Raw genomic sequence first — 22,677 nt, 5'->3', positions numbered from 1 at the left:
AACAGCTGGTATTTCCTTCGAACTGCAAAAATCTATTGGGACAAGGGAGGACAGTTGAGTCAAAATCTGAGTCCTTTCAGAGGACTTCTGCTAGATTAAAAAAAAAAATGAGAAAATATTTCACCAGAAATGGTTATATCAATATATAAAATTGAGGTTAATTATCAACTTAATACAGTTAAACTCTGGGGTTAAAGTATTGAGTTGCCACCTATATAATCATAAGAGAAAATGAAAAATATCTATTTTCAGAACTTTGTTACCAAGTAGACTACATAATTTGAAACCTATGATTTAAGAACGTCCTTGGATTTTATGAGGAGTGGATGGCCTCATGAGTGCAAGAGAATGACAAGGAAAAGGGTGAGCAATAAGTTGTTTTCAAAGCAGCAAACATTCCTTTCACATTTCCTAAGAATGTCATAGGTCACATGGTTAACTTCTGCTATATAAATTTTGTTTTTTATGAAATAAAAAACACTTTGAAGATCAAAGTGTCCTTTTTTTTTTTAAATAAGCTTATGTGAAATTAATAAGGTTAAGGTTCTGGATTTTGCCACCTTTTATAGTTTATAAAGGACATTTCCAAGTGAATTCATGCCTAGCAGAGAAGTGCAATCACCGTCAATTGATGCAGAGGGAGACATTCAGAGAGGTTGAATAACTTGTAACTTCTCTAGGATCACATGTCATTATCCTTGGGACCTTTATATAAGCCACACTGGGCACTCAGTAAATACTTGTGGAGCGGAGCAGAATAGAATAATAAAGGTAAGAGCCAGAAATTGAATTCAGGTCTTCAATTTCAAGTCGAATGATGATTACAGGTGAAGCAAAGCAACTTGAGAGTTGGCAAAAGGATTAGATAAGCCGAAAAAAATTTCCAAAGTCACAACCATTTGATCCTAAAATATTATGTTCTGAACTATGAATAACATCTTATTCCAAAGCTGAATTCAATTGCATCAAGTGGAAAAATATGATAATGAAGCCACCACCCCTGGAAAACCTATTCACTAATTTAACATCCATACTACAATGGAGAATGGCCTCTGCTTTATTCATAAGAAGAGGGAGTGCAGCTCAGTGGAAAAAGATTCCTGAGTCTTTCCATTATGCCAATTTGGGAATTAATTTTGTTCCCCCGAATCCATTTATTCTCATCTGTGAAATTTGATAGTCTTTCATATTTAAAGAGGAATGAAACACAGAATTGTAGCAGTCTTAATTACTGCAGAAACGAGGGTGGATATTCTCTCTGTATTTTTTCTTTGCTTTGTGAAAAAGTATGAGTAAGAGAAGGGGTTTCACTCAAGTAGATTCTGAACTTCATAGTGTGCATTGTCAACTAGTATTAGGTTTCAGTTGCTTTGGGAACAAGGGGAAATTTTGAAACAAAAAGTGTTCACAGAAACCTCTGTGTTAATGGACTATTGAAAATGTGAAAAATCTAACACACTGAAAACAAAAAATCTCTGTGATATTAAAATAAAGTAAGAAAACCATTGTTAAAACCATTTAGAGCTCTACTCCTTCTGAATGTTTATAATGTTTATCTTACTGGTAGGGACTTAATGGAGAATTCAAGTGCCCTGTTAAACATCCTGTGTACTTCATAGCTAGGGTTGATGTTCTTATTACCAGGGTCTTTTTATTTACCAGAATGTCAAGGCTCCCAGGAAAGAATGCCTTTATCTTTTGTGGTAAAGGGATTCTAGCAAGCTGCTGCTACTTCCTTTCCTTCCTCCTTTCCTTCTTCCTCTCATCCTTCTCTTTCTCCTTCTTCTCCTCCTCCACTTCCTCTTCCTCCTCCTCCTTCTTCTCCTCCTCCTCCTTCCCCTTCTTCTCGCTCTCCTCCTTCTTCTTTTGGCGAAAAACAATAAGTAAGCCCTATTGATTTCAAACTGAGAGACATATTATGACATAATTGCAGGTAGAGGCTTATAGGAATTAGGAATAATGATATTCGCAATGACACTCTTTTCACATCTACTCCAAAGTGCCCTTCTTAAACATCCTTCTTTCACATATCCCATCCTTTTACACAGTTGTTTGTATCTTTGTACTTCTGTGGTCACCTGAGCCACGATTTTTAATAGAGATAGCGTATTTCCAGCTATAATAATGTGTTGACCTAGTCTACCTTTCAAGGTTGAGTTTGCTAATTTAAACTTGAGTTTCAGTCAGTGTTGCATGTAAAATTATAGTTATTTGTTTGTTCTCTTTTCAGCTACTCTCTGAAGTGGTACCTCAGTCAGTTTATAAAAATAGGCTGCTTTGTGTACATGATCTGAGCTGATGCCTACCCCAGTGCAGGACTAAAGGCAGCACAATGGGGCCATGTAATGAGGAATATACCCAATCTTCCCAGTCTCTTCTCTGGCAGAAGCCATGTAGGACTGAAAGAGCATTTACAGGAAGAAAATAAGAAAACTGTAGGACCCAGCTTCCTTGCTCATTGGCTCGGTTAGCATCAAATTAGTCATTTAACCTCTTTATGCTTCCATGTTTCACAACTATAAATGGTGAAAATAAAATCTAGTCTGGAAAGGGCTTGTTCATGTAAAATGAATTATACTGGTTAAAAATGTTAGCACTGCATCCAGGAACTTCTGATTTGATATAAGCTGGAGACCACATTGCCTTATAAATTGGGCCTGGTGAAGTCTGCAACACCTTATATTCAGAAGCTGTAGGATCATGTGGAAGGGGGGTTAAAAATAAATTTTAATGGTTTAGTGGCTGGGGAAACAAGATCTAAATCCAGAATGTTATATTTCACCACCAGTGTGCGCACCAGAGAGAGGTCAGCCCTTGCACAAAGACAGAATGGTGAACAGACGAGAGCAGAGTGTCTGCTCACAGTTATCTGAATATTGTTTCCTGAGTCTAGAGAGAAGCATGGCCTCTTCCAGTTTAACAGGTCTTGTTCTCAAACTATAAATACGTCCGACAGCCAGGAAGATCCCACCAGCCCCTTTAAATGACCAAACGGCATTAAATAGAATTCCCCTTCCAATTTCTTGATCTGTTTGTACCAATTGGTATGAAAGCCCATTCTTCAAACCCAGTAAGGATTTATCACCAAAACGTGGGTAGGTTTGGTGGTCACATGCCTGACTTTCTCTCTTAGAAACACTGCATTTCCTGAATTGCTTCTCAGGATGAACCAGTTTGATGTGACTAAAGCCCATGGAATTTCCAGATCCCAGCTCTAATATCTGACTTAGCTACTCCCTGCATTTAGTCTCTGCAAAGAGAATAAATAACAGGGCAAGGAAGAATACAAAGTGAGGAGCAAGAATTGAGCTATTGGAAGTGGGAAAAAGAAGTTATTTCTCATTGAATATATGTAAAACATTACTGACACCTTTGTCTTCTCATTTATGAATAATATAATTTCTTTTACTAGGAATATTATATATGTACGATTCATTTCCAAATGTGATTTGACATGTAAGTTTTTAATTCTAAACTCTCCAATGAACATGACTATCTAAATCCGTACTTCTTAATTTTTTTTTTCCGTACTTCTTAAATTTTATGTGCCTGGGAATCACCTGTAGACCTTATTAAAACGCAGGTTCTGATTCAGTGGCTCTGAAGGAGAGCCTGAGACTCTGCATTTCTAAGATGATTCCAGAAGTTGCTGACGCTGCCACTCTGTAGATCATACTTTGAGTAGTGAGGTTCTAGAACATACCACGTGTCCTTCGCCTGCAGTTCATGGAAGAACTCAAGGGTTTTGTAACTTATTTGAAATTACATTCACACGTGTGTGTGTGTGTGTGTGTGTGTGTGTGTGTGTGTGTGAGCGAGCACATGCACATTTTTCCCAGCGAGTGCATTTATAGCTTTTGTTAGAGTCTCAAACTGTTCCTTATCTATAACAAGTTAAGGACCACTTACCCAGCCACTTTGTCATCATCCTGCATTTAGGCTCAGTTGTGCAATGTAAACAACAAAGTGTTTTTTGTTTTGCTTCATTTTGTTTTTGTTTTTTAGACCAATCCAAAAGCCTTTAGTAAGAAGTAACTTTCTGGGATCTAAGGGCTGAACATGTGAGCCCTGCTCCAAATGAAATTCTGCAAAATTAAGTCATTCATTTTCTTGTGCAAACACCTGGGGCCTTAGTGTATATTTGTTAATGCCTGATGAAGGAATTAAATTAATATTTTAATGTCTTAAAAGAGATCCCACCTCTGAAACTGTCTCTTTTCTGTTGTTTTTTAAATGAAGACTAATAGATAAGATTCATAACCATCTGTGATAAATTTTCTCCAGTAAAGGAGGTTCTGTGGAAACTGAGATGAGTTGTCATTTAAGGAGGTCATCATAACCTGTCCGTGGCATCCCATGTTCTGGTGTGTGATGGAAAGTGCTTCAGCAGAGACTGAATGATTACACACACATTTCCTCAAACAGTGACGCATTGTACAATGAAAATGTCAGATTCAGCCAGCATCATACCAGGGTGATGAGCATGTGAAATCTATAAAATATATTTAAAAAAATTTTTTTTGATGGTGGTAGGTAAGTGAACCTATACACAGTGGTAATAGAAATCACAGAGAAAGTGTGGTAATAAAAGAAATGTTTATTTGAGTACTGAATAAGTTAGGTTGTATTATATGATATCTGAAAAATATCATCATGAATCATTTATTGGGCAATAAATCATTCTAAGGAGTAAATATATATTTGAGGAGACTTGGTGATAGTAAAGAGCTGGTGGGAGAGAGGAGAGTTTTTAAAGAAAAAGAACCTGCTTCTCCAATAAATGTTTGAGCAATTAAAGTCTTCCTCCCTCCCTCTGTGCCCCCTCTTTCTCCTCTCCCTCACCCCACCAACCTCTTTCTTTTTCTTTCTTTTACATTAAAAGGTTGTTTGGTTGTCCCCCTCGCCCCTACATCACAGCTTCTTAATTTAAGTGGTAACAGGTCCTATACAAGTACCTACCAGTACCTGAGTATTTGAATTTGAGAAATTACAGATCAGAGAGAGGAACAATGATAGAATATTGGGAAGTACCATGAGAAAAATGCTTAAAGGCTTTTTTCCTAGATTTCATGATGTTTTTAATGTTTGAGAATTTTCTGCACATATTTACCTTTCTCCTTGTACTCCTGGGTTAGACATGATGCAGGATCCAGTTTCTGAAACCTGTGCCAGTCGGGGGCCGTGTCCGCTGTCCAGGCTCTGTCCCCCTCTCCTCCTCCAGCTCCAGTGCGCTCACTGTCTTCCAGCTGCCACATAGTCAGTCCCTTCTTAGTTAGTTCCTGCATGTATTCTTAGATTTTTATCTCTTTATTTATTCTACATGTAGTATGACTCTAATGAACTATTTCACACTTCCATGGCTTATCGTCCCAAGCCAACATTTAATATCATAATAGACACCAATTTTCAATATTCTTTAATATCACAATAAAACCTAATATATGCTGGGTCCCAGTAGATACTCAAGAAAAAAATGAACTGATTCTAACCATGGTGATCTGTTTGCAGATTTCGTTATTGACAAATGCCGTTAGCAAGCATTTAACCGTGAATTTGCTATCTTATATAATGTTCACAGAAACACAAAGAGGAAAGTAGTGACTCATGAGGAACCTTGGGATCAGAGAAGATAAAATAATTCATTCAATGTTACATCATATCGAAATGTCAGGGCCAAGATTTGAACCTAGGATTTTCTGAAACCAAAGCCTGCTTTTCTGAACAACTATATAATCATGTACATAAAGGGCCAATGACTATGTAATTAGTAATGTCACAAATAATAAACACTCCACTTATATTTTAGCATCTCCCTTAACATGTAAATATATATATATATCTAGAGAGATATATATATAATTTTTTCCAGACATTCTAATACTATTCCATGACATAAAACTCCAGATACATTCACAGAAGGAAAAGGAAGAAAAATGGATTTTGTTTTATTTCTGTTTTCTCCATGTATTATTTACATTTGCATTAGCTTTTATTTTGTCATTTTTTTCATTTTCCTTTCCAAATATGTATTGATTACATATTTTTCATACTTGAATTGGCCCAACACATCCAACTAGAGAAAGTTTTATTTCTCATTGGAAGACAAAAATAAATATTTATGTAAATGTCAAAAACCCAGAGATACTATGGGCTTATTTCTTAGGCCAGTACAAGATATCCAATAGCCTATTTTTCAGAACTAGCTTCCAATCATCTTATAGATATGAAATATTCAGAAACTTCATGCTGCAGAACATGTCAAATATTGAAAAGTTATGGAACATTGCATAACAACATATTTTCCTTATAAATAATTTCCCACATATGGACTTGAAGAGATCTTTCTGGCCCAGCATGACAAGGATTAGTCAGAATTTTTCATTGACATTTTGTTCCACTGCAAATAAAGAATAAAATCTCAATTAACTAGTATCTTTGGGGAATATTCTCAGGAAATTGCATTTCTGGATGGCTCAGGGTAAAATAGAAATCATTTTACAATAAAAAATGTTTATCAGTTGGCAATCCTATGATAGCTATAAACTAAGGACTATGAAGAATGCTATTCTGCACGTGTCTTGTCCATAAATCCTACACCATCTCTGCAAAGTAGACCGTGTCGTTTTATATGCAATGGACCCAGAGTATAGGAGAATCGAATAACATCTCCAAGGTCACAGTTCCTAAAGGGCAGGGACAGGATGTACAGCTGGCTACTTCTGCATGATGGCAAACGATCACAGAAGTATACCAGGAAGGGCCAGAGTGAGGAAAACGCCCGGGATAAGAAAGTACAACATGTTTTCAGAGTCTACAGGTAACGCTCTTTTGCTAGAGAGAATGATTCCTAGAGTCTTCACGAGATAATAAGCTGGGAAAAGACAGGGTAGTGACTTAGGAGAATCAAATCACAAACTGAGATGAAGATGGAAAGTGTGTAATGTAGATTGATGAAAGTGAGAACTGATAGAAGAGACAGCTGCAGGACTTATCTTCCAAAAGAAGAAACAGGCAATTGAGTGAATAATTGGCTATGAAGAATGAGGGAGAAAGTGAGTCCAAGGTGACTCAGTTGCTTGAATCCTGTGTCTTGAGGAACACAGTTATAAACAAATAGAAAGAGGGAAGTGAGCTTCCCTCTACTCTGTGAGAGGGAAGGGAGAGTCGGAGAGAGTGGAGTTTGTTGAGCCTGAAGGGGCAGGAGCATCTCAGTGGAGCTAGAGAGTGAGTGTAGGGAACAAGGAGGAATTCAAGAGGGAGTCACAACTGAAGAGTGGATTAGAGAATCATTTTCAGAGAAGTGAGAGCTTTAGCACACTGTAGATAAATGACAACTCCCAGAGAAAGAATGTGAAGGAAAAGAAAGAAATTTGAAAAATGAAATTTAAGGTAAGTCTACATTTTATGAGGGAGTAAAGAAAGAGGTACTAGAGGTAGGAGAACAATGACATAATTTTTCAGAAGCCAAGAAGGGAAAACATTTCAAGGAAAAGGCAGTTTTAAACACACTAGTTCCTTGATTCAAAGTTGCCATCATTTTTTTCCTTCCAATATTTTATTATAAAAATATTAAATGCTTAGAAAATTTGTACAGTGAACTTCCCTATACCCACCACCTAGATTCTATATTTTTGGCTCATATTTATTCATCTATCCATCCACCTTAATTTTTGATGCATTTCAAAGGATATTGCAGACATCATTCACTTTACCCCTAAATACCTCAGCAAGTATATAAAGATGCCATTGCCTTGGAGTATTCCATTGATTTAGTTGTATAATTTAAAGGGAAAAAAATAAAAAACTATAAATATTATACAGAATCAATTGTAAGAAGCATTCCGGTTTCAGGAATATTGCTGTGAATCTTAGAACTGAGAAAACATAATGCTAACAGATCCTATAGAGAGACTTATAAGGCAGATCCCCATTAGACTGAAAAAATTATGATAGTATTTATGACCTTTATATCTGACATTTCTATAGATTGGTGAGGTCAAAAGCCAGGTGTCTGAGAGAGCCATGGTGAATAAATAAATAGGTAATATGCAAGTGAAGACAACCCCTAAAAGTATGGCCAAAATGCAGAAAAGAAGTTGGCTTCTCCATGGACAAAATGGAAATGCTTACTTAAGTAGCTTTCCTCAATGGCACACATGTTCTTTGGGGTGGACGTGGTGATGGTGTTTAACTTACAGTTGAAAATATTTTTAAATTATATGATCATTGACTTATATGATCACCTCGTTGACTAAGTAAGTTACTCTGAGTTTTTAAAATGTTCTTGTGCCATGAATACTATTCATGTTGTGCTTTGGTCAGTCTGAAAGGTATACCTGTAAAAGTTAGAAGAGATTGGGTTAATATGATAGTGTACTAACCCCAAAATGTAATCTGAATGTTATATTTCTGGCCATAGTGTCTTTTTTTTTTTTTTAAAGATTTTATTTATTTATTTGAGACAGAGAGAATGAGATACAGAGAGCATGAGAGGGAGGAGGGTCAGAGGGAGAAGCAGACTCCCTGCCGAGCAGGGAGGCCGATGTGGGACTCGATCCCAGGACTCCAGGATCATGACCTGAGCCGAAGGCAGTCGCTTAACCAACTGAGCCACCCAGGCGCCCTGGCCATAGTGTCTTAATATCCATTTGTGGGTGTAGGTGTGTGTATGTGGAAGAGACCGAGGGAGAGAAACAAAGACAGAGAGAGAGAGAGAGCGACAAAGAGAGATTTGATGACTTCTACTAAAAAACAAAACCAGATTTTAAAAATCAAGTATATCAGGATATTAAGAAATCTGGGTCTGAATAACCAAGATTATACTATAAAAACAGAATCCTCTGTGGCTAATTGTCTTTATAAAAGGAACTATTTCCAATATTGACAAAATAATTGATGTTTGGAAAGTAAATATCATTATATTTATACATCATGTGAAATATACCATGAATGCAATCTATTGTGTACTAATGTGGATGAATTTGGGAATGATGACATTCTACACGGAGTACATAATTACAAAAGTTGCATGAGGCTGATGTCTGGATTTCTGCATTGTTTCTGCATTTTTCTAAGGTTTTCATACAACGATATGGAAGCTTTATGCAGTGTCACTTGTCTTTATGAATCCAGAATGTAGTTCCTCTGAAGTTTGATCACTAGAATATCAGCAAAACTGAGATAATACAAGAAGGGTTTTTAAGCCTCGTTTCAGTAGAAAACGGAATTGACAATGTTCTTCCTATGAGCACAAAACATCTGAATCGATGAACTGATGTAAATAAAGAGCTCAAACCTGTTGCTTCTTGTTGCAAATAGAGTAGAAAAAGTTAGAAAAAAATAATCAATTTGGGAGGAGAACACAAATGTCCCTTTAATAACAAACTATCTGAAAATGATCTGGAATATCCACGAAATTAACTGAGAGGCCTCTTGACTTTGACATTATATGCAGAAGGACATAGGAAGTCACCATGGACCTATTAACTTGAGCTGTGGGAGCCTGCCAATAAACAACACGGGTGTTTAGTTTTGATTTTGTAGTTTTTGTTTTGTTAATACATGGTCCAGGAACCTCAGAAAAGCATCCAAAGAAAGGGGGAGACCTCGAACTGTTCTGGTGAATTCATTTCTCAAAATCGTTGAAGATTTTCCTGAAACCTTTCTTATTCCAGAAGGTATCTAAATGAAGAAGCAGCAGAAACAAGCAGAATTATGAGTGCAGAGTCTCTCCTCTTGTTGTTGTCTTGTTTCCAGGAACGAATTCTACAAAGTATGATGTCAGCTCTACTCTGTATGAATTAGACACTGACATAGGTCCTAAGGACAATAAGACACATTAGACAATGTTTTTGTCCTTGAGGACTTCTCGCCCATCCTTTTCTTAGTCATTATTTCCCAACATAAACATTGTAGAATGACTATTTATCAACTTAGCTCCCTTTAAATCCTTCCGTAAAGCTCTCCCTTACCCATTATAAATGCAAAATAAACACTTCCCTGTATACAGGATTTTTATGGATTCAGAGCCATCTGGGACAATATTAACCTCATGTCTTCAACCCAGTTGGTCACCTCATAAGCATATCCTTGGTGTTTCCCTTATTTTTGAAGAGAGGTGGGAAGGTTAGGAAAAGAACACAAAGCTTCTGTCCCCAGAAGTGACACTGAGGTATGTTCCTCACCTTTAAAATAGAATACACATTGTAGACTAAGTGCTTTAAGACTGATGCCAAAGCTTACATACTTGAAATTTGATCACACATGAGGAATGCCGGAGGCTGGTGTATCTAAGTAAATAGAGCCACTCGCTTTTTGTTCAATATATTGTCAACATGAAAAGGTAGAGAATATTACACATTTCCCATGTACATGTTTCTTATTTCTTCCAGAGCCTCAAAAGCTCTTTGTGTGTGAGAAGTGTGTACAATTACATACTTCCATTTCCCCCCAGACATCCTGAGCCTGTACAGAGTTGTTATTTAACAGTAAATACGGGTTAGAGTGATATTATGGTTCACATAGAAACTAGACCGAGAGAGGACATTTCATTTGTCAGAATGGGTCAGAGACCAAGTGGAGATGTGAACCCAAGCCTCTTCCAAACTACCCATTTTATCTGTATTCTTAAGGGTGATGAAGTGGAAAATGAGATAGGAAATAGGAAAAAGTAGGCAAAGATGGGAAAATTAATATTGAAATCAAAATCATGCTACCCACTGGCCTCTGATTTGACCCATGAGACTCTGTTCACTACATTCCTGCTGCAACCTATTCCAGCATTTCTCACCAAGAATCATTTTACTTGGGAGAACCCTCTGCAGAGAGATGCTGGCAGGAGTTTGCACCTGGCAGTCATACATTATGTACCTAATGAGCAAATGAAATGTTTAATAACTGTACTGTGAAAATAAAGCTTAAAACAGTAAATTCCTGCTGAGGCTGCTTATCTACACCTGAGGCACACGGCTGGGCCATCTCAGATCTTCAGCTTCATTTGTATTTTATCCCCTCAGTGGGTCCTGCTGAGGAGAGTAACATTAAAACCAAAGCAGCGCTCACTTAATTAGTTGTATATCGGTGTAGACCCATTTATTTAGCATATCAACATCATATGTTCTACCCAAGGGTCGCCTGAAACACTTCTTCAACATGCACCCTGGGTAGGGGAAAATCTATAGTGGTTTCAGATAAATTTTTCAATTAATCATGGATAATGTAAACTCACTGTAATTTAACACTGCCTATTTTTAGTTGAACTGCCCATTATTAGTTTGAAATAAAAAAGCAAAACAACCATAATTGTTATGCTTTTCATTAATAACTTTAAGAGAAAATGATAGAGCTTTTTTTTTCCTAGAAAGTACAGTTTAACTCATAAGTTACTATAACTGGATTTTAAGGATTTACTTGCTGGAGATTTCTTTCAATTCATTTTTTTACCATGGATTAACTAGTGCTTCCTGAATCTTAAGGAGCGCAAAGAAATCCAAATGTAAAGTTCAGTATGGGTAGAGTAGCTGTATTCTCCTTCCTTGTATAATGTTATAGTTAATAGCTTAAAGATTAAATTGTTTGACCTTTATAGCTATAAAGAAATCGAGACCCAGGGGCGCCTGGGTGGCTCAGTCGGTTGGGCGACTGCCTTCGGCTCAGGTCATGATCCTGGAGTCCCGGGATCGAGTCCCGCATCGGGCTCCCTGCTCGGCGGGGAGTCTGCTTCTCCCTCTGACCCTCCTCCCTCTCATTCTCTCTGTCTCAAATAAATAAATAAAAATCTTAAAAAAAAAAAAAAAAAGAAATCGAGACCCAAAGAAAGTAGGCTGTTGAGCCAAAGTTACAAAACTATATGACTGGGTCTCTGAAGTCCCAGGTTAGGACTCTTCCTCAATATTTAGATGTTTATCTTAACACACACTCTGTGCTTGGAATTTATTGTGTAGATCATACATATTTTACTGTCATGGAAAAAAAAAGTAAATAATACAGGAGATCAGAAACCTTTTGTCATGAAGACCAGCTTGGTCTTCAGAATTGGGAAACCCTCATCTCTCAAAGGCCTGTCTGCAGAAAGAGAATTTTTCAGAGCCCCAGTGCCAACCCTCTTATCACTTGCTGCCGCCCTCAGCTTACACGGGTATTCTTGTTCACATCTGAAAGTCGTTCTTCATATTTGGGAGTGATCACAGAGGATCTTGACTGACAGGTTAAGATTATATTAAATTAGCAGCTGAGAGCCATGAAAATAATTCATTTAACTTTTGTCTTTCATTTGCTTTTGCTTTCATATATTGCTCTGATAAAACGCGTAGAAGTTTCATTGAAATTTTTTTGTGTGTTTAGACCAATTATCAACATAAGTTCAGTTCTCCAAAGCAAAGAAATAAATATGAAGACTTCTCTGTTGGTTACTCCCTAGATCTACAAAGAATAGGAAAAACTCTCAAAAACTCTATCATTGCTCAACATTGAAGAGCAGAAGTTTAATACCCTGGTGTAAATGCTTTTTCTAATTCTTACTGTTTCCATTAGTTCTTTGGGAAGGTAAGATCGTGGTTCTCTTTCAGTGTGTCCAAACACCACTGGGCACGACAAAGGCCACCATGCCTTATGGCGGCCCATGAAGAGGAATGAGTACACAGAGAATAGGGGGGACAGGGCTGCAAGAACAAAGTTGGCTTTTAAACTGGTTTCTGAGGGCAGTGTAGAAAAGGCCAAATAGCAGCAGAGGAAATGTGGCAATGACCCCACCACCACCACCCCGTTACTGAAATCTAGGAAGGTTCAATATGAGGGAACGGACTCAAAATGAATGGTGCCCCAACAATCACAATTCATCAGTAGGTGGGGGGCAGCAAGATGGTTCCCAGTGTCCTCTTCACATCGGAATGAGCTTCCAGCTGCCACTTTCTAATACGAGTACTAAATGATTACCCTGTTTTCTCACTTGAGCAGAGCTCATGCCATGAGACTGGTGATTGTATATAAAGATGTTTCCTTGGTTTGAATGGTGTTGAAAATGGATTCGGCAATGAATCATGGAACAGTACATCAAAAACTAATGATGTAATGTATGGTGATTAACATAACATAATAAAATAAAATAAAATGGATTCGGAATTTAACCATTGGGGCAAGCCACTGGTAAGCTGTCTAGCACAAGGTGAAGGATTAAAGACATGTCTCATGGTCCTGTGGAAGGATAGGGATGCAGACTAGAAAATCCAGATGGGAGCTACTAACACATGGTGAACTACAAGTACATAAATAAGGAGAGAAGCTCAGCATGGGGAGCCTGTAAGGACCCATTGTTCACCAGTGTCCAGGCTTGAAACATCGGTGGTTCAGAGGAGAAAATGCTGAATCTACCAAAACACAAACATAGCATAGGAACAGAGTTAGTGCCCACCCAAGAGCATGGGCATCAGCTTTTGAATACAGCATGTTTTCATAGAAGTCTTTGGTTTACAACATCTGCTCCCCTTTACTAAAGGGCAGTTTTGAGACCAACGTTATCTTTTTGGCTATTAGTAAATCTCTCCTGGGAAATGTCCCTCATAGTCTTTTCTTAGTTCCCCATCTAGGAAAGGGAAGGAAAAATATTTAAGGCCATAAAGTACATCAGACAAACCCTGCTAATAATGAACTCTAAAAACTGTTCAAAATCTTTGCGTATCCTGGAATTTTATTGAAATTAATTTGACCTTGATCCTTTGATCTCCGGGGACCTTGGTGTTCTGTTCAGCAACATAAAGGGAAGGTCACTAGATGAACTCCAAGAGCCCTTGAGGGGACAGCATTCTGAATTTCTTTGGATCTCTGAATATTACTTGAGAAAAGGCAGTCACTTGAGGTTTAAACACTCTGTGTGGTCTTTGAAGCCAAGACACTGTCTTTAGTTTCTTTTGTAAAATGCAGTGTCTTGTATATTGTTGAACACTCAGTAGGTTCCGAATGTATAACTGTTGCCTGGACACTAGAGAAAATCAATTATAATGATCTTCTTTCTAATAGGTCTGAGTTATGGTACTCTCTAGGCATACTTGCATCATATTGTAATACTATAAGTATTTTAGATACAGTATAATACACTGTGGATCTGCCCAAGTGTTTAGGATCCAGGACAGAAAATACACCACTAAAATATACTTTTATAGTGGGAACTGTAATTGTTCCACATGCAAAACCACACAAAAAGGTAGTCAAATAAACATTAGGGAATTTTACAGAACAGCCTAATAAATTCTAAAATAATCTTTATTTTTGTGTGTTTCCTGGTATAAAACAGGCCCAGCTTGTTTGAATTTCCTACATAATAAGCCCTGCCTCTGTCATTGACTTCTTCTTGTGTCATTCTCTTTGTAGATATCTATGTTAAAGTGAATTGAAAGTGGCCGGTTAGCTCAGTTGGTTAGAGCATGGTGCTGATAAAGTGAATTGATTAACAATATGCGTTAGATATACACTGCATATGTTTAAGAGTTAAACTGTCAATTTTTCAGACATAGTTTAGTTTATTAAAAATTTTAAAGCTAGGGGGAGCCTGGGTGGCACAGTCGGTTGAGCGTCTAACTTGTGGTTCCGGCTCAGGTCATGATCTCAGGGTCATGAAATGGAGCCCCTGTTGGGTTCTGAGCTCAGTGCAGAGTCTGCTTGAGATTCTCTCTACCTCTCCCTCTGCTCCCCCCTCTTGTGCTCTCTATCTCTAAAATAAATACATAAATCTTTAAATATATATATATAAAATAAAAATTTCAAAGCTAAAAAATTTTAAATAAAATAGATTTCATAATCAAGAACACGTAAGTCAAAATCATAGCAAAAATAAATAAATAGAGGATATGTACAGAAATCTGTGTTAGTTTTCAAAATGCACCTACTCTATTAAATATAGGGAAGGAAGAGGTGGCTCATGGAATGTTCTAATAGAAGCAGCTTTCTATGGCAATAAAGCTAACCTCAGGTTTAAGCAGAACATGGTGAACATTCTAGAAGGGAAGATAAGCATAATTCAGGAAATGTGACTCGAAGTAGGGGTTCACTAGATCGGTTCTCAAGGTTCACCAGTCCTCAATGAAAATTCCTCTTTAAACTTTGTGCTTTCACTTAAGTAATCACCTGCAATATTAATGTGAACTACACATATTGGAGCCTCTGGAGAGCCATTTTATAGCACCACTTTGCCAGGGGTTTTAGTTCTGCCTTTGTATTTGAGTTTAGAACTAAGTTAGCTCCAGAAACATTGCATTTATAGTCAGAAGCTAAAGAGAAAATGACAGAGGGAGACTTAATATACAAAGAGTTTGTTCACATCCAGTGGAGACCAGCTGGCATTACATTCTCCAGAAGAAAGAAGGTTTTCCTGTTATTTCAACCAGAGGAAATCGGTAGTCTTAAACTGAGTACGTAGGACCAACCCACGATGACTTCTGCCACAGCAGTCAGGGCCACATTTATAGGGCTGTTTTGTTTTAGCCAAACCAACTCATTCATCATATTAAATTAATGATGTTAATTGAAACTGTGCTATTTTTCTAGGACTTTGCTATTTAATTTTAAATGTGTCTTGGTTTTGCACAATTTGCAGCGGTTTTATAGCATAGTATAAGAATTCCAAGTTTATAACAGCTCTGCCATGTGTTCTGCTTGTATATATTTAAATAGCATAATAATAAAAGTAGTTTAGATCGATGCTGGAGTTTATTAGAATGTTGTTTTCCCCTTTATGTTAAAACCCAGTTCAACCATGAGAAAATACAAAACAATATAAGAAGTAGTTTCTACCCTGAAGTTACTTACAGTCTTTGAACTAGATCTCATGGTCTTCTACATTGCTTCTTCAAAAAGCTAACTTTAATTGGATGGGCTAGATCAACATATTACGATAAACCCTTAATTTGCTCAGTGGAGTTAGATAGATCTTGGTACACACCTGCCTGCCCTTTCCTAAATGTGTGAGCTTGGGTAAGTTACTTTGTTTCTTCTCTCCACTTTAACATCCTCATATGTGAACTAAAAATTCACATATTGTTTTGACAATTAAATATTCGTAACAGGGTGCCCTCTTTGAACAAGTTATAGGGATCAGCCCCTTTAATTACATAATCTTATTTAATCCCTCCCAAATTATCATTCCCATTTTACAGAAGAAACAGGCCAACAGATGTTAAGTCAGTTGACCAAGGGATTACATAGCTAGTGCATAGTTGAGCTTTCCAGGATCTGAATGTAGACTGGACTGATAAATCCCAAATTCTTCCCCACTATGTTTTTTGGCCTAAAATGACTTAAAGTACTTACCATAGGTCTGGAGCTTAGTAGACACTCAGTAAATATTATTTCCTCTCTTAAAGAAAATGATTCACATTCCTCCTGTTTTTATATTTCTTTTCATCTGAGCTACCAAAAACTTAAGATCACCCTCTAGTGATTAGTCACTCCAATTGCAAACTTTTGATCCCTGAAGTTTAAGAGTGAAAGAATGTAAGTATGAAGGAATTCATGCTAGGCCATATAAATATGGAAGTATGAGAAAAGGTGCTATGTTATGATTTATCATTATTTTGCATAGCATATACCCAATTGCTGGCCCCTTAGACTGTTCTATTATTTTTTTCCCAATAAACAAATGCCCACAATTTCTTTGATTGTAAAATAACCTCTGAGTTTTATTAACTGGAATTATATTTACCAAAGTATGATCAGAACAAAACATTTTCCCCAAAATACATATTAATAGGCCATCGGGATCATTAGAACTCATTGTTGATGACACAAAAGAACTCAGGCAAACTTCTTTCCATGGTTTAATTCAATACCCTCTGAGGTGCCTCGTTAGCACAGTAGGTAGTGTGTCAGTCTCATAATTCAATACCCTCTGTGCTGAGGTTTTGGTTACAAAGCTCAGAATGACAAAGTCCTTAGGTATGTGAGGTTTACTAGCCAATTCAATAAGCCTTCATAAAACCTTTGTTTTAGGCTATAAGGACAAATTATATTAATTAGTGCTATAAGCTAAGCAGGATTTATAAGGCAAATTTCAGATCCAAAAACAAAAGGTAGCCATTGTTTATAACAGACAGAAATGTCATCTAGTAGAAACTCAGCAATTCCCACAAATGATTTTATTTTATTGAGAGAAGCTATACTGATCGGGACAGAATAATATCTTTTTTCTTTCCCAAAAGAGAATTAATAATGAGATTCTATGAGTTTAGCCAGTAGGACTTTCTTTTACTATAACATCTAATAGTCATTTATAGGTCAAGAGTGACCATCTCTTTTAACTGTACAAATATTCCTTGGTACTGTTAAACAATTGAGGCTTTGCTTAGGCAAGCTAGCATAGGGCTTTCTGGCCCAAAGCTGGGACTGGCACCAAATGAGTTCCACTGACACTCGGTAGGGTGTGATGAACAGTCTGGAGCTCCCAGGCAACCTTTCACAGCATGATTTGGAATCCACTTGAAATTACATATGACTGGTGGAGCTTCGTCTGGAGAGGCCTAATCAGAATTTGTCTTCCATTCAGTAGAAATAAAATGAGCCCATTCATTGTGTCATAATTCATCTCTATACTACAGAATGAACAATAACCTAAAATCAATGCCAACCCACTAGAGTTGGCTTCCACACTTGAGAGATTGCTCCCCAGAATGTTTTATACATTACTTTCATCACTCTGTGTTTTCTATTTCAGGGCCTACTCTTCCCAAGACTCATGTTAAAACAGCCTCTCTTGGGTTGGCTGGAAAGGCAAGATCTCCTTTGCTTCCTGTATCTGTGCCAACGGCCCCTGAAGTATCCGAGGAGAGCCACAAAGCAACAGAGGATCCAGCCAATGTAAGGCTATCCTTGAAATTTATGCTGCGTCAGGTGAAGCAGTGACCATTGCTATACTTAAAAACCAATCTTAAAAATCAAGCAGATTTAAAGAATGTGTGACTTTACATACATACATACACATACAGGTATATATATGTATTTCCTTGCAACGGGTTGACATACCTTGGCATTTGACTACATATATGATGATTCTTTAAAACAACAACAACGAAAAAATAGTAACCAAAGCTGTACTCTGAAAACTTTTCTGAAGTTATCAGACACGTCGCTTCTAAAATCACACAGTAGCCTAGAAATATAGAATTGAGAAGAAAAAAATACAAAATGAAGAAATGAAGGCAGGAGTTTAAGAAGAAAAAAGAGAAGGAACTGACATAATTAGAAAATAAGAGGAGAAAATTTAGTTATTTGAGAGAAAACATTTGCTAACTAGAGGAAGAAGCTAAAATGTGATCAAATTAGAAAACTCAGAAAGAAAATAAATGGAGACCAAAAAAATCTAAATTTTGAGAGAGCAAAAGAGAGTTTAAGAGTTCTCCCAAAAATGCATTATAAAAGATATTTGAAAAGATGTTGCCTAAAGGCAGAGATTTAGAAAACTCTGGAGTGTTTCTGAATATATTTGAAGAGAAAACATTTAAAAAGAGAACAAAGAACTATCATATCATATACCTTGAGAAATCACAGTGGAAGGGGAGAAAAAAAAGATGAGAAAAACAAGTTAGAATCATCTCATTTGAATGAACAATAAATTTTTTCTTGACTTTATCATTTTTGGTACTACAAACCATAAGGTATTTTAACAACATGGAAACCAAGGAATCTGGATATGTGTTTGTGTGTGAATGTTTGGCAGAAGTATATGATTAATATACATTTCGTATACTTTAAAAAGGTTCAAATTTAGAGTGCAGTATTCGTTTAGTCTCAGGGCTGTTGGCCATACCTCAAGTCAGGTCAAATTCCTAAATTTATGTAATATATCTCATCTCATAAGGAATTATGTCAGGTGGCCCATATTTGTATTTAAGGTTGATTCTAAAGAGTGACAGTCAAAGCTATAGTATTAAAAGCAGTAAGATTATACATTAAAGGATACACAGAAATAGGGCAAATAAACTAGACCAACACTGCCCTATAGAAATATAATGTGAACTGCATGTGTAATTTTAAATTTCCTAGAAGCCACATTAAAAGATGTGAAAATAAATGAGATTAAATTTTAATACCATCTTTCATCTAACCCAGTATTTCCAAAATGTTATCATTTCAACATGCAATAAATATAAAAATTTGTCAAAAAGATATTTTACATTTTTGTACCAAGTGTTCAGAATCTGGTGTGTATTTTATATATATACACATTTCAATTCAGACTAGTCACATTTCAGAAATCCAGTAGTTACATATTGCTAGTGGTTGCTGTGTTGGACAATGATAGCTAGATAATTCAAAAACAAAAAACAAAAAAAACCCAAACAACAGTTAAGAAATGACTTACCAACTGATCACCTCCCTTCAACCTCTCCCTTCATATGTAGACCAGTCTTTTGAGCAAAACTGACTACTTTTCAATCCCCATTAAGCTCTGGAGATTATGTGGTATATGACCATTCATTGGTATGCTGAGATTTCTATAAGAAGGTACCATTTTCAACATATTTAATATCATGCATTCCGAGCTGTTTCCTTAGTGGCTAGAGTAGGTTAGTGCCCATCCCCCATATAATCTCTAGTGGTATGCTCTTGGGATCAACGGTATTTATTTGGCAGGATTACATACCCATTCTGACCAGGTAGTGAATAATGCTTTCCATCCTACTCAGAGCTAGAAATCATGACTCAGGCCTCATTGTTTCAATAACTTAATCAAATTGATGGGCAAGAATAATCAAGCAGGACAGGTCTGTATTATTCAAAATAAAGGGTATGTTGGAAAAGAAAAGAAAAACTAACATTTATTGAGCAGGTAATACCCACCAACACTGACTTATTGAATCCTCCCAGCTACCCAATGAGGCAAGCTTGTTATTCCCATTCAACACAAAATGAGCAAGTATATGAAAGAACGGGATTCCAATCAATACCACAGCCTTATTTCCTCCACTGGCTAGCCATCAAAATTACTTGGGAAGCTTTAAAGAGAGAGAAAGAGAGAGAGAGAGATTGTAACCATCTTAACTGCGTCAGAATTTCTGAGGCCAGCAATGGGGGTATCTGTTCTGTGATAACTAATGATCCAGTATTACTAATGCCCTGATTCTCGTGGCTCCCAGTAAGAGTTCTAGAGAGTATGTTCACTAAGACTTCCAAGACTTCCTCAGTTCAACCTCTTCATTGTACCCACCAGTCAAATGTGCTAGAATATTGCCTTTACAACTGTGCATACAGGCAACTCTGGTTTGGGGTGAGAATTTTCTTTCCACACACAAACTAAAGTCATAATCCTCAGACCTTTCATTGGTCAAGCAAAGCCCATCAAACTCCCTCACAAAAATGTACGTACGTTGTGTTACAAAAAAAAGGAACATGGTGATAGACATTCTGTTCAGATCCTGCTGGGTGACCTACGGGAAGGAAAAAGGAGTAACATACTGAATATGCACCCTGTGCTGGTCACTGTGATAGTCACTAAACAGGCCACAAAGTGCTCAGAATAGCCTATGAAATAGATGACCATCATCATTTTATAGCTGAGAAAAGCTGTGGATCAGAGAGGCTCACTAACTTATCCGAGACCACACAGTTCTACGCTGGTAGAACTTGATATGAAATGAGATTTTTTTTTTTACTCTAAAGCTTTTTCCTCGACACAGGGATGAAGTTAGTGAAACACGATGCAGTCATTCCTCTCATCACTACCTCTTTTATTACCAACATCTTCATTCAGTGATTATATTCTGAGCACAGCCTCTTGCTATGGTTGTGGGCCACTGTGTCATGCTTGATAATACAAAGTAAACCAACTAGATGTGACCACTGCCTTCATAAAAGGAGGTATCGATATTTGCCCGTCCTTTAAAAAAAAAGATTTTATTTATTTATTTGACAGAGAGAGAGAGAGCGAGAGCAGGAACACAAGCAGGGGGAGTGGGAGAGGGAGAAGCAGGCTCCCCGAGGAGCAGGGAGCCCGACACGGGGCTCGATCCCAAGACCCTGGGATCATGACCTGAGCCAAAAGCAGACACTTAACGACTGAGCCACCCAGGTGCCCCTTCACGTGTCCTAACTCTTTGTTCTCGTTCTTTCTGCAGGTGTATGAACAGGATGATTTGAGTGAGCAGATGGCAAGCTTGGAAGGGCTAATGAAGCAACTTAATGCCATCACAGGCTCTGCCTTTTAACACGTCTTACCCAGTTGATGAGGTGTATTTTTCCGGGAACTTTGCAGCATACCAATTACCCATAAGCAGCACACCTGTGTCCAAGAACTCTTAACCAGTGTACAGGTCAACCATCAGGACCACTCAGTTACGGAAGATCCTGAAGCAGTTCAGAGGGAAAAAGCATCCCTTCTTTCATAGGTATCAGGAAATTCACAATGGTTACCATGGGGCCCCTAAACAAAAGCAAAGATCCATCCTCACTGCAATGTCAAGGCTGAAGCTGCTAGCCGAGTCCTGGGTCTTTGCCACTGCAGTGACCACACTGTCCTAACTAAGGCTTGGGTTTTCCTTCATTGAGGCCTGTCATTTCCTTTCTGTGTAGGTCTAGTCTTACAAAATGCAAGTGCATTATCCAAGCCTGTACCATGCCATGGCAAATCAGTGCAAGCTCATTATTTTGTTTTCAACTTCAAAGTACAGAGCACCCATGGAAATTCTCTTGCCACATAGCACCAAAGGACTGGATGTTTTCTTGACAGCACAAAGAGTAAATAAGTAAACAAACAAAAGGCAGTGAGTGCTTATGTTTTGTAACTCAGACATTCATCTTGCACAAGTGGTGGTTATTAGCCAGTGGCGGTAAAATTCACCCATTTTAGCAAGTATTTGTAAATCCACCCTTGGTTAATATTTATGTCTGGAGAACAGGGAAGTAAAAATCTGCAACTAGGGGCATCCAGCCAGCAGCAATCCGTTTCCTGAAAGAGGATACAATATGCAGTCTTCTCAGACACACGGTAATTATGTGCTTAAGCTCGTAACAGGACACTTTTCAGTTGGGGTGGCTTTTGTGCCATATCACACTGTGATGACATTTCAAAGCTTCACCATGGCCATCTTCCTCAGAAGTCAGGCCAGAAGAGCTCCCCCCCTTCGTCCTGTCCCTCCTTGAGTTCTCCTTGGCAGCCAGCCTTGGGCGAGGTGGCCGGCTCCACACATCGCTTGGCCTCCTGACCAACATCCCTGTCACCCTCTGTGGAAATGGCAGACTCCCTGAGAACAGGCCCTGAGGAAGGGAAGGAAAATGGAAGGCAGTTTCAAGGGTACCTGTTCTTGAGTGATGTCACTTCCTCCAACAGGCTCCTCACTGACTTAGAGGGGGCAGTATTGGTCAGTGGCGACCACCAGGCCCTGTTGTCAAGGGAACCTTCTACACTACGCCTGCCCAGAGTCAGAGAGGAGCAGAGGGCAAGGTGTCACTTGATACTTCTGACACATTATAAATCCAGTGGATACTTTCCAGAGCTAAATCTTCATTGAACTAGAATTTTAAACTTCTAACACCATGTTTATCTACAGCTCGGAACTAGGTGAAATTAAGAACATTTTGTGTGCACCCTTTTAGTTTCTAAATTTTCAGCCGCATTTGGAGTTAATCCCTGTTTATGCAGCTGAATTGCCAAAAGGGAGCTAGTTTGCATATTTGTCAGGCGACTTGAAAACCCAA

General features: G+C 37.8%; 1 protein-coding gene across 1 annotated transcript in view; it reads left to right on the top strand.

Annotated features, from left to right (window-relative positions):
* The window catches only part of DCC (DCC netrin 1 receptor), a 773,306-nt gene extending 752,118 nt beyond the window's left edge, over window positions 1–21,188 (top strand). Inside the window, exons 28-29 of the mRNA XM_044921252.1 lie at window positions 17,699–17,841; window positions 21,099–21,188. Of these exons, the coding sequence (XP_044777187.1) occupies window positions 17,699–17,841; window positions 21,099–21,188 (233 nt within the window). The remainder of the gene's footprint in view (window positions 1–17,698; window positions 17,842–21,098) is intronic.
* The last annotated feature ends 1,489 nt before the right edge of the window (window positions 21,189–22,677 follow it).

This window comes from Neomonachus schauinslandi, chromosome 14 (assembly GCF_002201575.2).
Source record: "Neomonachus schauinslandi chromosome 14, ASM220157v2, whole genome shotgun sequence".
Lineage (NCBI taxonomy): Eukaryota > Metazoa > Chordata > Mammalia > Carnivora > Phocidae > Neomonachus > Neomonachus schauinslandi.
The sequence above is the reverse complement of the archived record's forward strand: the minus strand, read 5'-3'. Positions and strand labels throughout refer to the sequence as shown.